This window comes from Xenopus tropicalis, chromosome 5 (genome assembly GCF_000004195.4).
Source record: "Xenopus tropicalis strain Nigerian chromosome 5, UCB_Xtro_10.0, whole genome shotgun sequence".
NCBI classification, from domain to species: domain Eukaryota; kingdom Metazoa; phylum Chordata; class Amphibia; order Anura; family Pipidae; genus Xenopus; species Xenopus tropicalis.
Window position 1 is genome coordinate 6,978,482 of NC_030681.2, and position 12,980 is coordinate 6,991,461.

Genomic DNA, 12,980 nt, shown 5'->3' on the forward strand with positions numbered 1-12,980 from the left:
TCAAACATACAATTTACACCAAATACTGACTGACAGAGCTTACAATCTACAATGTGGCTATAGCATTCCAATAAGGAGTGACTGTTACTTTAATGTGTATCTTTGGCCTTGTTATAAGCTCTATAGAAGGTTCTGGCCAAAATCTGGACCTTCACGAAGGCCTTGGACAGTAAAGATCAAACACATTCCTATTGTGTCCCATAAACCAACAAGCGTAAAGCCATTATCCCCGAGGCCGTATCCCTGCCATTATCTCTGCTTCCTGCTTCACTCTCTATTATTGTGTTTAACCCAACACTAAACGGGATCAAATCTCACCTGTTTCACCTGTTTTTCCAGCCCTAATCCCCTTGGCTTTAATTTGCTCCTGTGCTGTGCCTTGGGGTTTGTTTTCATTCTGTTTTATTTGACTTTATTTTTGACTTATTTTGACACACACTGCATTTTCCCAGTAGCTCCCAGTAGGTATCAGAATAGCACTCAATAGTAAGAAATCCAAGTCCGGCTTGGGACTCCTCCAGTTACATGGGAGTAGGAGAAACAATAGTTACTTTAGCTGAAAGCAGTTCTAATGTGTAGCGCTGTCTCCTTCTGAAAGCTCAGACTCAGGCACACTTTACTGCTGCGCTGCAAGTTGGTGTGATACCCCCCCTCCCCCCCAGCAGCCGATCAGCAGAACAATGGGAAGGGAGCAAGATAGCAGCTCCCAGTAGGTATCAGAATAGCACTCAATAGTAAGAAATCCAAGTCCGGCTTGGGACTCCTCCAGTTACATGGGAGTAGGAGAAACAATAGTTACTTTAGCTGAAAGCAGTTCTAATGTGTAGCGCTGTCTCCTTCTGAAAGCTCAGACTCAGGCACACTTTACTGCTGCGCTGCAAGTTGGTGTGATACCCCCCCTCCCCCCCAGCAGCCGATCAGCAGAACAATGGGAAGGGAGCAAGATAGCAGCTCCCAGTAGGTATCAGAATAGCACTCAATAGTAAGAAATCCAAGTCCGGCTTGGGACTCCTCCAGTTACATGGGAGTAGGAGAAACAATAGGTTAGCTGAAAGCAGTTCTAATGTGTAGCGCTGGCTGAAAGCTCAGACTCAGGCACAAGGCACTGAGATGGCGCCTACACACCAATATTACAGCTACAAATACATTTGTTGGTACAAGAATAAAAGGTTAAATGGCAGAGGGAATTATTTGCTGTGTAACAGTGTCATTTAGAGATAAAAGGTGCCCCATAAAAAATATGACACTTAACACTCCTTTACATTGTCTTATTGTTTAGTGTTCCATTCCCTGGGCAGAGATCCCACTCAGGCACATTGGCCGAGATCCCATAGTAATCACAGCAGCATGAAATATAACACAACTTGTGACTGCTTTACCCTCTCCTGGAGGCATATTGACACATGAGGCCTTTATATTTCTTTCCAAGACGTTGATGTAATCAGAACCTTATACAATACATTCTGTTTGTTTTTTTCTATATGAAAACAAAGACACCATTCAGATGTTAAGTAGCTAAACTACACCAAGTCTGTCTTATTGATGTATAATCTGTCTCCAGTAAATATCAATAAAAAACTTTTTTAAATATACACGGGGGAGGGGGTTGTTTATTAAGGGGTCACTTTCCCTATATAGGCAAAGTTTGGTAGCCTTTATGGCCACTACAGCTACCCTGGAGCAGGCATTAATCACATATGGTAGTGTGGTAGTGTGGTAGTAACTATGGAATTCCTCTACCTTGTTAATTCCTGATTGGTTGCTATGGGTTGCCCAGTGTTAGTAATTGAGCCCAAGAAACAATTACCTTGCCCAATTCTTAATTAATACATAACGGCAGAACATTTAGTAGAGGTTGCCATACCTATAAAGATGGCTAAGCTTACACAGTTACTAAACAACCAACCAAATGAACCAACAATGTTGGACAAGTTGCTGGTATAAAGACCTTTGGTCTTTAACTGGTTGCTATGGGTTGGGGAATAAGGTTATAGTGCAGTGCCTCTGCATAAGGGTAGGGGTAATTTAGAAATACCAGACAGCCAAGGGGGTATAGATTAAATGATTCCCTTTTCTCTGTAATAATAAAACAGTACCTGTACTTGATCCCAACTAAGATATAATTACCCCTTATCGGGGCAGAACAGTCCTATTGGGTTTATTTAATGGTTAAATGATTCCCTTTTCTCTGTAATAATAAAACAGTACCTGTACTTGATCCCAACTAAGATATAATTACCCCTTATCGGGGCAGAACAGCCCTATTGGGTTTATTTAATGGTTAAATGATTCCCTTTTCTCTGTAATAATAAAACAGTACCTGTACTTGATCCCAACTAAGATATAATTACCCCTTATTGGGGCAGAACAGCCCTATTGGGTTTATTTCATGGTTAAATGATTCCCTTTTCTCTGTAATAATAAAACAGTACCTGTACTTGATCCCAACTAAGATATAATTACCCCTTATTGGGGCAGAACAGCCCTATTGGGTTTATTTCATGGTTAAATGATTCCCTTTTCTCTGTAATAATAAAACAGTACCTGTACTTGATCCCAACTAAGATATAATTACCCCTTATTGGGGCAGAACAGCCCTATTGGGTTTAATTTATCTTAAAATTGTTTTTTGTGCAAATAAAGTAGGGCGAAAGACCCCTTATCTGGAAACCCCCTGAGCATTCTGGATAAGAGATCCCATACCTGTACATCTGAAAGCCCCAGCTCATAAAATTGTGTTTAGAAAGAAAGTTTAGTTGTTAAAGTTCCAGACGACACAGTAATTACTGGTTGGGGCCCACAGACTCCCTCCCCCAATTACAGTAATTAGCCATTGCTCGGCTCCACGTTGCCCGGCCGGTTGCCCAGGGAATATCACAGCGGCCAATCCCTAGTTACTATTCCGGAGGTAACGTTAGTTCCGCTCTTATTCTTTCCAGACCATTTGGCAGAACAAGCACAAAGCATGGGGTGGAATCATATTAATAACAGCGTTTATTTATTCTGCCATTAAATTCCTTATTATTATTTATTATGTGTATTCACTCGCTTAACTGAACAGAATTCCCTGATTCCAGCAATGAGCTAATTTTTTCGGAAATTGATAAATAAGCCCCATTTTTTTGCCCGGGAGCAGTAACCCATAGCAACCAATCAGCAGGAAGCATTTACTGATCACCTGTTCAAAAGCAAACATCTTATTGGTTGCTATTGGTAACTGCTCCGGGGCAAACTAAGTGCCTTTTATTACATAATGTCATAGAATGCGTGTATTATGTTATAGATTATACTATTCCTAGCAGCTTTGCAATTGGTCTTCATTATTTATTTTTTGTAGTTGCTGAATTATTTGCCTTCTTTGTCTACATCTTTCCAGCTTTCGCATGGGGGTCACTGACCCCGGCAGCCCCCAAATTTCTTCTCTTTGAAGCTGCAATTCTATTTTTATTGATACTTTTTATTCCTTATCTTTCTATTCAGTCCCTCTTCTATTCATATCCCAGACTCTCATTCACACCACTGCCTGGTTACTAAGGTAAACAAGACCCTAGCAACCAGATAGCTGCTGAAATTCCAAACTGAAGAGCTGCTGAACTGAAAGCTTAATAGCGGATAAACTACAAAAAATGAAGACCAATTGCAAATGGTCTCAGAATATCAATGTGTATATCATACCAATAGTTAATTTTGGTGGGAAGAGAATTTGCAGCGGAAATGGCAATATAATCATTAATGCTCAGTGTTTGGGGGGTTTTTGCTTTTCATTGTGCCTGACAGCCTCTGAGAAACGCTGGACTTGATAAATATCCATTTTCCCATTAGAATGACAACGATTTCATTTTCTTTTATTGTTACGAGACGATAAGCCGAGAATAATGGATGGCGGTCTCTTTCTATTCCCCTAATGGCTTTGATTGATGAACGATGTTTCACCGTGTAACAAGGTTAGAGTTTTGGAAAAAGCTAAAAGATATTTTGTGAGGAAAAGTATTTTTCAGCCATTTTGTTTCATACTTTCTAACTGGCGCACAGCGTTGTGTGGGGATTAAAGGGGAGATAGAGCTCTGGAACAAAAAAAATGTTTTCCATGACCATTAGCCCACATCCAATTCAGCCCATTTTGCTACAGACACCCTACTATAGTTAAGCTATGGCTAAGGTGTGGGAGTGATCCCTACCATTCTCCCCTGTGGATGCCACAAGCTTTTTTTTCCATTACCCTACTGACTTGGCTCTGGAGTGATGTCACTTCCTGTATTACCTGTATAAGGTGACATCACGTCCTGTATTTCATGTATAAGGTGACGTCACTTCCTGTATTTCCTGTATAAGGTGATTTCACTTCCTGTATTACCTGTATAAGGTGGTGTCACTTCCTCTATTTCCTGTATAAGGTGGCGTCACTTCCGGTATAAGGGAAGTTTTTTTCCCTTACAAGTTTTTTTTCCCGTATAAGGGAAGTTTTTTTTCCCTTACCCTACTGACTTCGCTCTGGAGTGACGTCACTTCCTGTATTACCTGTATAAGGTGACATCACGTCCTGTATTTCATGTATAAGGTGACGTCGCTTCCTGTATTACCTGTATAAGGCGACGTCATTTCCTGTATAAGGTGACTTCACTTCCTGTATTTCCTGTATAAGGTGACTTCACTTCCTGTATTACCTGTATAAGGTGGCGTCACTTCCTGTATTTCCTGTATAAGGTGGCGTCACTTCCTGTATAAGGCGACATCACTTCCTGTATTTCCTGTATAAGGTGACATCACTCCCTGTATTTCCTGTATAAGGTGACGTCACTTTCTGTATTTCCTGTATAAGGTGACGGCACTTCCTGTATAAGGTGACGTCATTTCCTGTATTTCTTGTATAAGGTGACACCACTGCATGTATTTCCTGTATAAGGTGATGTCACTTCCTGTATAAGGTGACGCCACTTCCTGTATTTCCTGTATAAGGTGACATTACTTTCAGTTTCACAGGTCCCAGGTTGAAAGGTAAGTTACCTATTTGCAGTCAGTGTCAGGTAGCGGCTCTGGGTAAGGGTAGCAGTTGTGGGTCAGCGGGTTTGGGTCAGGCAGAAATCTTTTAAACTCTATTAGTTCTTTTAATGATAGATAGAAGGATTTCACAGATAGTTTTGGAGTCCATATGAGCTTTGGGCAGGGGACACCTACATAACGGAGGGTACACAGACACTAGGAATGTTCTGCCCTCCCTACGTATTACCCTGGGGCAGTGTGCAGTTTGACGTACAGATAAACTCCTCCCTTCATCAACTCACTGAGACAGGTTGGTAGGCTCCAGTTTATTAACAAAGGGGAAGGTGTGAAACTGGGGAAACAGAAAATATGGCAGAATTTACTATACAGTATAATAAAGTACAGTAAACAAACATTATGGTTCATATAATGTACAATCATATAAAAGATGAGAGGCATCTGAGTGGGGGTAAGGCCTAGATGCCTGGGCAAGAACAGATGTGCCATGAGGTAACTGCACATAAACAGTTATAAACCCGAACTAAGGCATAAACATGAAAATATATGCTAGGGATGGATGATACCTACCAACGGTGCTTCCACAGGGCTGGATGGGGTAGGATTTATGCAGGATTGCTATTGCACTGTTAACACTGCTAAGATGGCAGCTATTATGAACCTTTTCCTGTATTACCCATGATCACATGGTAAAGTATGGTAAGCGGAAAAGGACATTTTTTGTTAAACAATCACAACCTATACCTTAAGAAACCACAAGGTGGTGCAATAAAACAGTAAAACAGTGCTGGAGGCATAACAAGAAATGAGCATGGGGTGAATGAGGTGACTTGGGTGCTGCCTTTACCCCAGACACACCTCCTGTGATAGATATTGGACTTTATCAAGTCCCAGCACTGGGCTAAAGCCGGGGAGAACAAATGGCCTCCAAACTCTCAGCCCAAACAGCCTATAGGGTTGTCCTTAATCCCCAGGGCCTTAGGTACATCAACCACTTATCCTTTTGTGCTAAAGATCAGATCTCCCAAACTCATAATCATCCTATATTTTCCCAGAGATCCCTCCTAGAAGAAGATGGGGAAGAAGATACATCATGGTGTCCATGCTGGTCACATGATTAGAAGACAGTTAGTAGCTGTTTGACTTTGGAAAAACCAACTTCATGTGGGAGAGGCACAAGAACGCTCAAGTTTAATTGACAAAAACCCATAAGATAAGTGAAGAGAAGTTCCACTAAGTTCCAATAAGGATCCACGTGGTTTGTTGTAGCGTTTTCCAAATGAAACCCATTTAGCACGACATCATTATTTTCAGCCACTGAAAAACATAAAGTAAAATTTCTGTTATAATCTACCAGATTCCTTATAGGGAAACTACACCCCCAGAATGAATCCGTAACCAACAGGCAGTTTATATTATATTAAGTGGCCTATTAAAGAATCTCCCCAAACTGGAATATATATATCAGTAAATATTGCCCTTTTACATCCTTTCCCTTGAGCCGCCATTTAGTGATGGGCTGTGTGCTCCCTCAGAGATCAGCTGACAGGAAGTGATGCAGCGCTAACTGTAACAGGAAGTAGTGTGGGAGCAAAAGGCAGAACTCTGCCCATTCATTGGCTGATGGGGCCTAGCATGTATGTGTGCCTTGGCTTGTTTGTGTGCACTGTGACTCCTATGATCCCAGGGGGCGGCCCTTAGTACATAAAATGGCAGTTTCCTATTTAGGATTACCCAATGGCACATACTGCTAAATAAGTATATTTATATGAAAATGGTTTATTTAGATGAAGCAGGGTTTTACATATGAACTGTTTATGCAGTATATTTGTATCAAGACATTGTTTGGGGGGATAGTTTCCCTTTAAAGGAAGACCATGAAACCCAGTGCGATTCCTGTGTTATTATAAAGAGCCAAAAATGTTTATTAAACAACTATAAAAGTGATTCTGCTTCCCGGGGAAGTGCTTAACTGGAATATCTCTTATATTAGTTTATGTGCTGCTACACGACCCCATCAGCGCCCCATAGAGCTTACGTTCTACGGCCGCTGCCTAAGGCGCAAGTTGATCAGGAACATTTATTATGACGTTGGCGCTAAACCATAAGAAAACCCCGAGCTGGAAATTTCATCCGCTTCATCCACATTAATGGGAAGCACTAATATGCACAGGATACATTAGCCAGGCTATTTTAGTGCCATTTTATAGGCAAAACCATTAGGAAATGCTGTGAGTAAAGGACTTGCCCAGGGTTACTGGGAGTTTACACTCAGGGACCTATTTATTATGCTGTGTTAAAGTATTTGGGTAGGAAAAAAAGTCTAAAAAGCAGCGTGAAATAAATGGAGAATTTGTGAAAATGTGGATTTTCTTTTTATATATTTATTATGTTGCCCTTTTATTTTATGCAGATATTTTGCACCATTATATTTATAAACAAATAATTTAAATTTGTAATAATAAAATAGTACCTTATACTTGGTCCCAACTAAGATATACTTACCCCTTATTGGGGGCAGAACAGCCCTATTGGGTTTATTTAATGGTTAAATGATTCCCTTTTCTCTGTAATAATAAAACAGTACCTGTACTTGATCCCAACTAAGATATAATTACCCCTTATTGGGGGCAGAACAGCCCTATTGGGTTTATTTAATGGTTAAATGATTCCCTTTTCTCTGTAATAATAAAACAGTACCTGTACTTGATCCCAACTAAGATATAATTACCCCTTATTGGGGCAGAACAGCCCTATTGGGTTTATTTAATGGTTAAATGATTCCCTTTTCTCTGTAATAATAAAACAGTACCTGTACTTGATCCCAACTAAGATATAATTAATCCTTATTGGGGCAGAACAGCCCTATTGGGTTTATTTAATGGTTAAATGATTCCCTTTTCTCTGTAATAATAAAACAGTACCTGTACTTGATCCCAACTAAGATATAATTAATCCTTATTGGGGCAGAACAGCCCTATTGGGTTTATTTAATGGTTAAATGATTCCCTTTTCTCTGTAATAATAAAACAGTACCTGTACTTGATCCCAACTAAGATATAATTACCCCTTATTGGGGGCAGAACAGCCCTATTGGGTTTATTTAATGGTTAAATGATTCCCTTTTCTCTGTAATAATAAAACAGTACCTGTACTTGATCCCAACTAAGATATAATTACCCCTTATTGGGGTAGAACAGCCCTATTGGTTTTATTTAATGGTTAAATGATTCCCTTTTCTCTGTAATAATAAAACAGTACCTGTACTTGATCCCAACTAAGATATAATTACCCCTTATTGGGGTAGAACAGCCCTATTGGGTTTATTTAATGGTTAAATTATTCCCTTTTCTCTGTAATAATAAAACAGTACCTGTACTTGATCCCAACTAAGATATAATTACCCCTTATTGGGGGCAGAACAGCCCTATTGGGTTTATTTCATGGTTAAATGATTCCCTTTTCTCTGTAATAATAAAACAGTACCTGTACTTGATCCCAACTAAGATATAATTACCCCTTATTGGGGCAGAACAGCCCTATTGGGTTTATTTCATGGTTAAATGATTCCCTTTTCTCTGTAATAATAAAACAGTACCTGTACTTGATCCCAACTAAGATATAATTACCCCTTATTGGGGCAGAACAGCCCTATTGGGTTTATTTAATGGTTAAATGATTCCCTTTTCTCTGTAATAATAAAACAGTACCTGTACTTGATCCCAACTAAGATATAATTAATCCTTATTGGGGCAGAACAGCCCTATTGGGTTTATTTAATGGTTAAATGATTCCCTTTTCTCTGTAATAATAAAACAGTACCTGTACTTGATCCCAACTAAGATATAATTAATCCTTATTGGGGCAGAACAGCCCTATTGGGTTTATTTAATGGTTAAATGATTCCCTTTTCTCTGTAATAATAAAACAGTACCTGTACTTGATCCCAACTAAGATATAATTACCCCTTATTGGGGGCAGAACAGCCCTATTGGGTTTATTTAATGGTTAAATGATTCCCTTTTCTCTGTAATAATAAAACAGTACCTGTACTTGATCCCAACTAAGATATAATTACCCCTTATTGGGGCAGAACAGCCCTATTGGTTTTATTTAATGGTTAAATGATTCCCTTTTCTCTGTAATAATAAAACAGTACCTGTACTTGATCCCAACTAAGATATAATTACCCCTTATTGGGGTAGAACAGCCCTATTGGGTTTATTTAATGGTTAAATTATTCCCTTTTCTCTGTAATAATAAAACAGTACCTGTACTTGATCCCAACTAAGATATAATTACCCCTTATTGGGGGCAGAACAGCTCTATTGGGTTTATTTCATGGTTAAATGATTCCCTTTTCTCTGTAATAATAAAACAGTACCTGTACTTGATCCCAACTAAGATATAATTACCCCTTATTGGGGCAGAACAGCCCTATTGGGTTTATTTCATGGTTAAATGATTCCCTTTTCTCTGTAATAATAAAACAGTACCTGTACTTGATCCCAACTAAGATATAATTACCCCTTATTGGGGCAGAACAGCCCTATTGGGTTTATTTAATGGTTAAATGATTCCCTTTTCTCTGTAATAATAAAACAGTACCTGTACTTGATACTTCTTATATAAATACGCTGCTTTTTAAATGGTGATGACTGGCAGTCAGATGGTTATGTGTGGCTGTTTTTTTTAAAGCCTAAGGCTAATGCCCCACGGAGGGATTAATTTCCCCCAATAAATCTCTGCTACTGTGGGCGACTAATCTCCCCGAAAAGCCTTTCTTCTGGCAACAAAGAGAATACTTTGGAAAAACCGGCGTTTCCACCGGCAATTCTCTTTGTTGCCAGTGGAAGGGCTTTTCGGGTAGATAAGTCGCCCACAGCAGCAGAGATTTAATGGGGGCAATTAATCTCTCCATGGGGCATTAGCCTAAGGAGGGCATTTACTCACATTAGTACTTTCTTTTTTTCACGATTCGTGGCTTTTAGCGCTAAAAAAAGTGACTTTTCAAAGATTTATTATGCGGCAAAACTGCAACATTTCCGAATCCGAAGAAACTCCATCTAAAACCTCCCGAGCTCATGTAGAAGTCAATGGCGGATGAGCCTTTTACAATTGGAGGTTTGGGGAGTTTTTGACGCTGGCGTTTGTGCGACAATACAAACAAGTCACAGTTATTGTGCAATAAGTCGAAAAAAGTCACAGTTTTTGCCACATGTTTTTTTTAGTTCATATTTTTTGATAAATGTCTGACATTTGTGGAAATGGGTTTATCTGTAGTTTCAAAAAAATAAGTGAGAAAATTTGAGTTCTCCTCCTTCTATTGAACCGCAGGCCCTAAATGAGTCATTTGTACCCATCCGCCCACATTCTTCCTGCCTTCCCCAGACCCCAAAGGCAAAATCCCGTATATCCCCTACCTTGCCTTCGGTAAGATAAACTCCTTTTCCGTCACTTGTCAACATCTGAAACCTTTCTGTTTAGAAAATAGAGACACAGATTTAGTTACAGGGCTTTCCACATACATTCACTCCCTTCCATGCTCAGTAATCCTTTTCTAATCCTATACAGGTATGGGGTCCATTTTCCAGAAACCTGTTATCCAGAAAGCTGTGAATTATGGGAAGGCCAGACTCCATTTTAATCAAATAATTCACATTTTTAAAAATGTAATAATAAAACAGTACCTGTACTTGATCCCAACTAAGATATAATTACCCCTTATTGGGGGCAGAACAGCCCTATTGGGTTTATTTAATGGTTAAATGATTCCCTTCTCTCTGTAATAATAAAACAGTACCTGTACTTGATCCCAACTAAGATATAATTACCCCTTATTGGGGGCAGAACAGCCCTATTGGGTTTATTTAATGGTTAAATGGTTCCCTTTTCTCTGTAATAATAAAACAGTACCTGTACATGATCCCAACTAAGATATAATTACCCCTTATTGGGGGCAGAACAGCCCTATTGGGTTTATTTAATGGTTAAATGGTTCCCTTTTCTCTGTAATAATAAAACAGTACCTGTACTTGATCCCAACTAAGATATAATTACCCCTTATTGGGGCAGAACAGCCCTATTGGGTTTATTTAATGGTTAAATGATTCCCTTTTCTCTGTAATAATAAAACAGTACCTGTACTTGATCCCAACTAAGATATAATTACCACTTATTGGGGGCAGAACAGCCCTATTGGGTTTATTTCATGGTTAAATGATTCCCTTTTCTCTGTAATAATAAAACAGTACCTGTACTTGATCCCAACTAAGATATAATTACCCCTTATTGGGGGCAGAACAGCCCTATTGGGTTTATTTAATGGTTAAATGATTCCCTTCTCTCTGTAATAATAAAACAGTACCTGTACTTGATCCCAACTAAGATATAATTACCCCTTATTGGGGGCAGAACAGCCCTATTGGGTTTATTTAATGGTTAAATGATTCCCTTTTCTCTGTAATAATAAAACAGTACCTGTACTTGATCCCAACTAAGATATAATTACCCCTTATTGGGGGCAGAACAGCCCTATTGATGATTAGTTGGAATGGGTTGCCCTATACAGGTTAAACCATACTTACGGTGCTAAACCAATGTGTTGCTAAATAAAAATTGGTGGAAAAAATATCATTTTTATTTATATAAATCTGGGTCATTTAGAAACTGATAACTTCACGCAAACTTCCAGCTTTTTCTCTACAATATCTTCAATAGCGCCTAAAAAAAAGTAATTCTGTGATTACCACCATTAGACAATTCTATGGTCCTACCCATCACCCAGGCAAAATGTGCTTGGACAGGGTCAGACTGGGGTGTCCGTCTAGGGGTAGAAGCCCCACTACCCCACGCCATTTATGGGGCCTCACCACCTGTCCGTTCACCCCTAACATGATTACAGCATATTAGTTTTCCTTTTCTAGGGTCAACCCATAGCAACCAATCAGCTAGTAGCATTTACAAGTCACCTGTTTAAAAGCAAACATATTATTGGCACACGTTTTGTCACTGGTAGATTTTTCCGCCAAACGGGCACAAAAATTTGCTGCAGGAAAAATTTGCCACACAACAAAAAATTGCGATGCGCGTCATAAAAATTGTCACATGTGACACACGTGTCTTTTTTTTTGTTGCATGCATTTTTTTGACGCGACCAGTCACAACTTTTTTCCATGCCCAATTTTCGCGGAACTTTCTCCAATGGCGAAATGCGTAAATTCACTGTGAATCCATGCCTGCCCGAAAGAATTTGCTCATCACTTGCCACAAGCATTTGGCTCAGTGTGATTGGCTGTAACGCAGCCCCGGCTTTGGGTTTCTAGGTCTCCGTGTAGCAGCAACGAGGGGTTTCAATGAGCCAAAGTTTCCTTGATTCCCCCGGTGTGGAAACTGGAAAAGTGCCACTTACTGAAGGCGGATTTCAGTCGCACCATGCAGCACAAGTAGTCTTCAAAATTGAGTTTCATTTCATAATCTCCGTATCTTAAGAGCAAGATGGTAAGTTGGTCACTGCTGACCGCCATTCCTGCGAACAGAGAGTAACGGGGATATCAGCGGCAAATGTAGACTGACTGGCCATCCGAAATGCAGATATGTGTAACTCTAAAGGACATGTAAACCCTATATTTCCTCCCATGTTGGGCACATCTCCCCCACCCAAACTGCCCCATTTGTACTGCATATACCCCCTCCATTCGCCAGCACCATCACATTTTCCTAAAAAAAAGAGCAGCTTTCACCTGGCAGCCATTTTCCCTCTCTAATGTTCAAGCAATGAAAAATGCAGGCTTACACAGGCAGAACTTGCTTTGATAAAAAGTCCTGCTTGGATTCAGCCCTGTAACAGTTAAGCTGAGCTCAGGAGAGAAGGTTAGGAGGAAAAACATGTTTCTCCAGCAGAATGAACAGCTAGAGAAGAGTTTCTATGGAAACCAGCAGTGCCATCTCTTCATTGGCTGCTAGACTGGAGGGCGTGTTTT

At 39.7% G+C, this 12,980-nt stretch overlaps 1 protein-coding gene across 1 annotated transcript in view; it reads right to left on the minus strand.

Moving 5' to 3' along the window:
* Positions 1-6,166: 6,166 nt before the first annotated feature.
* capn10l (calpain 10-like) overlaps positions 6,167-12,980 on the minus strand; it is a 50,661-nt gene continuing 43,847 nt past the window's right edge. Inside the window, exons 22-24 of the mRNA XM_031902269.1 lie at positions 12,410-12,526; positions 10,422-10,477; positions 6,167-6,315 (exon numbers count right to left, since the gene is read on the minus strand). Of these exons, the coding sequence (XP_031758129.1) occupies positions 6,289-6,315; positions 10,422-10,477; positions 12,410-12,526 (200 nt within the window). The 3' untranslated portion in view covers positions 6,167-6,288. The remainder of the gene's footprint in view (positions 6,316-10,421; positions 10,478-12,409; positions 12,527-12,980) is intronic.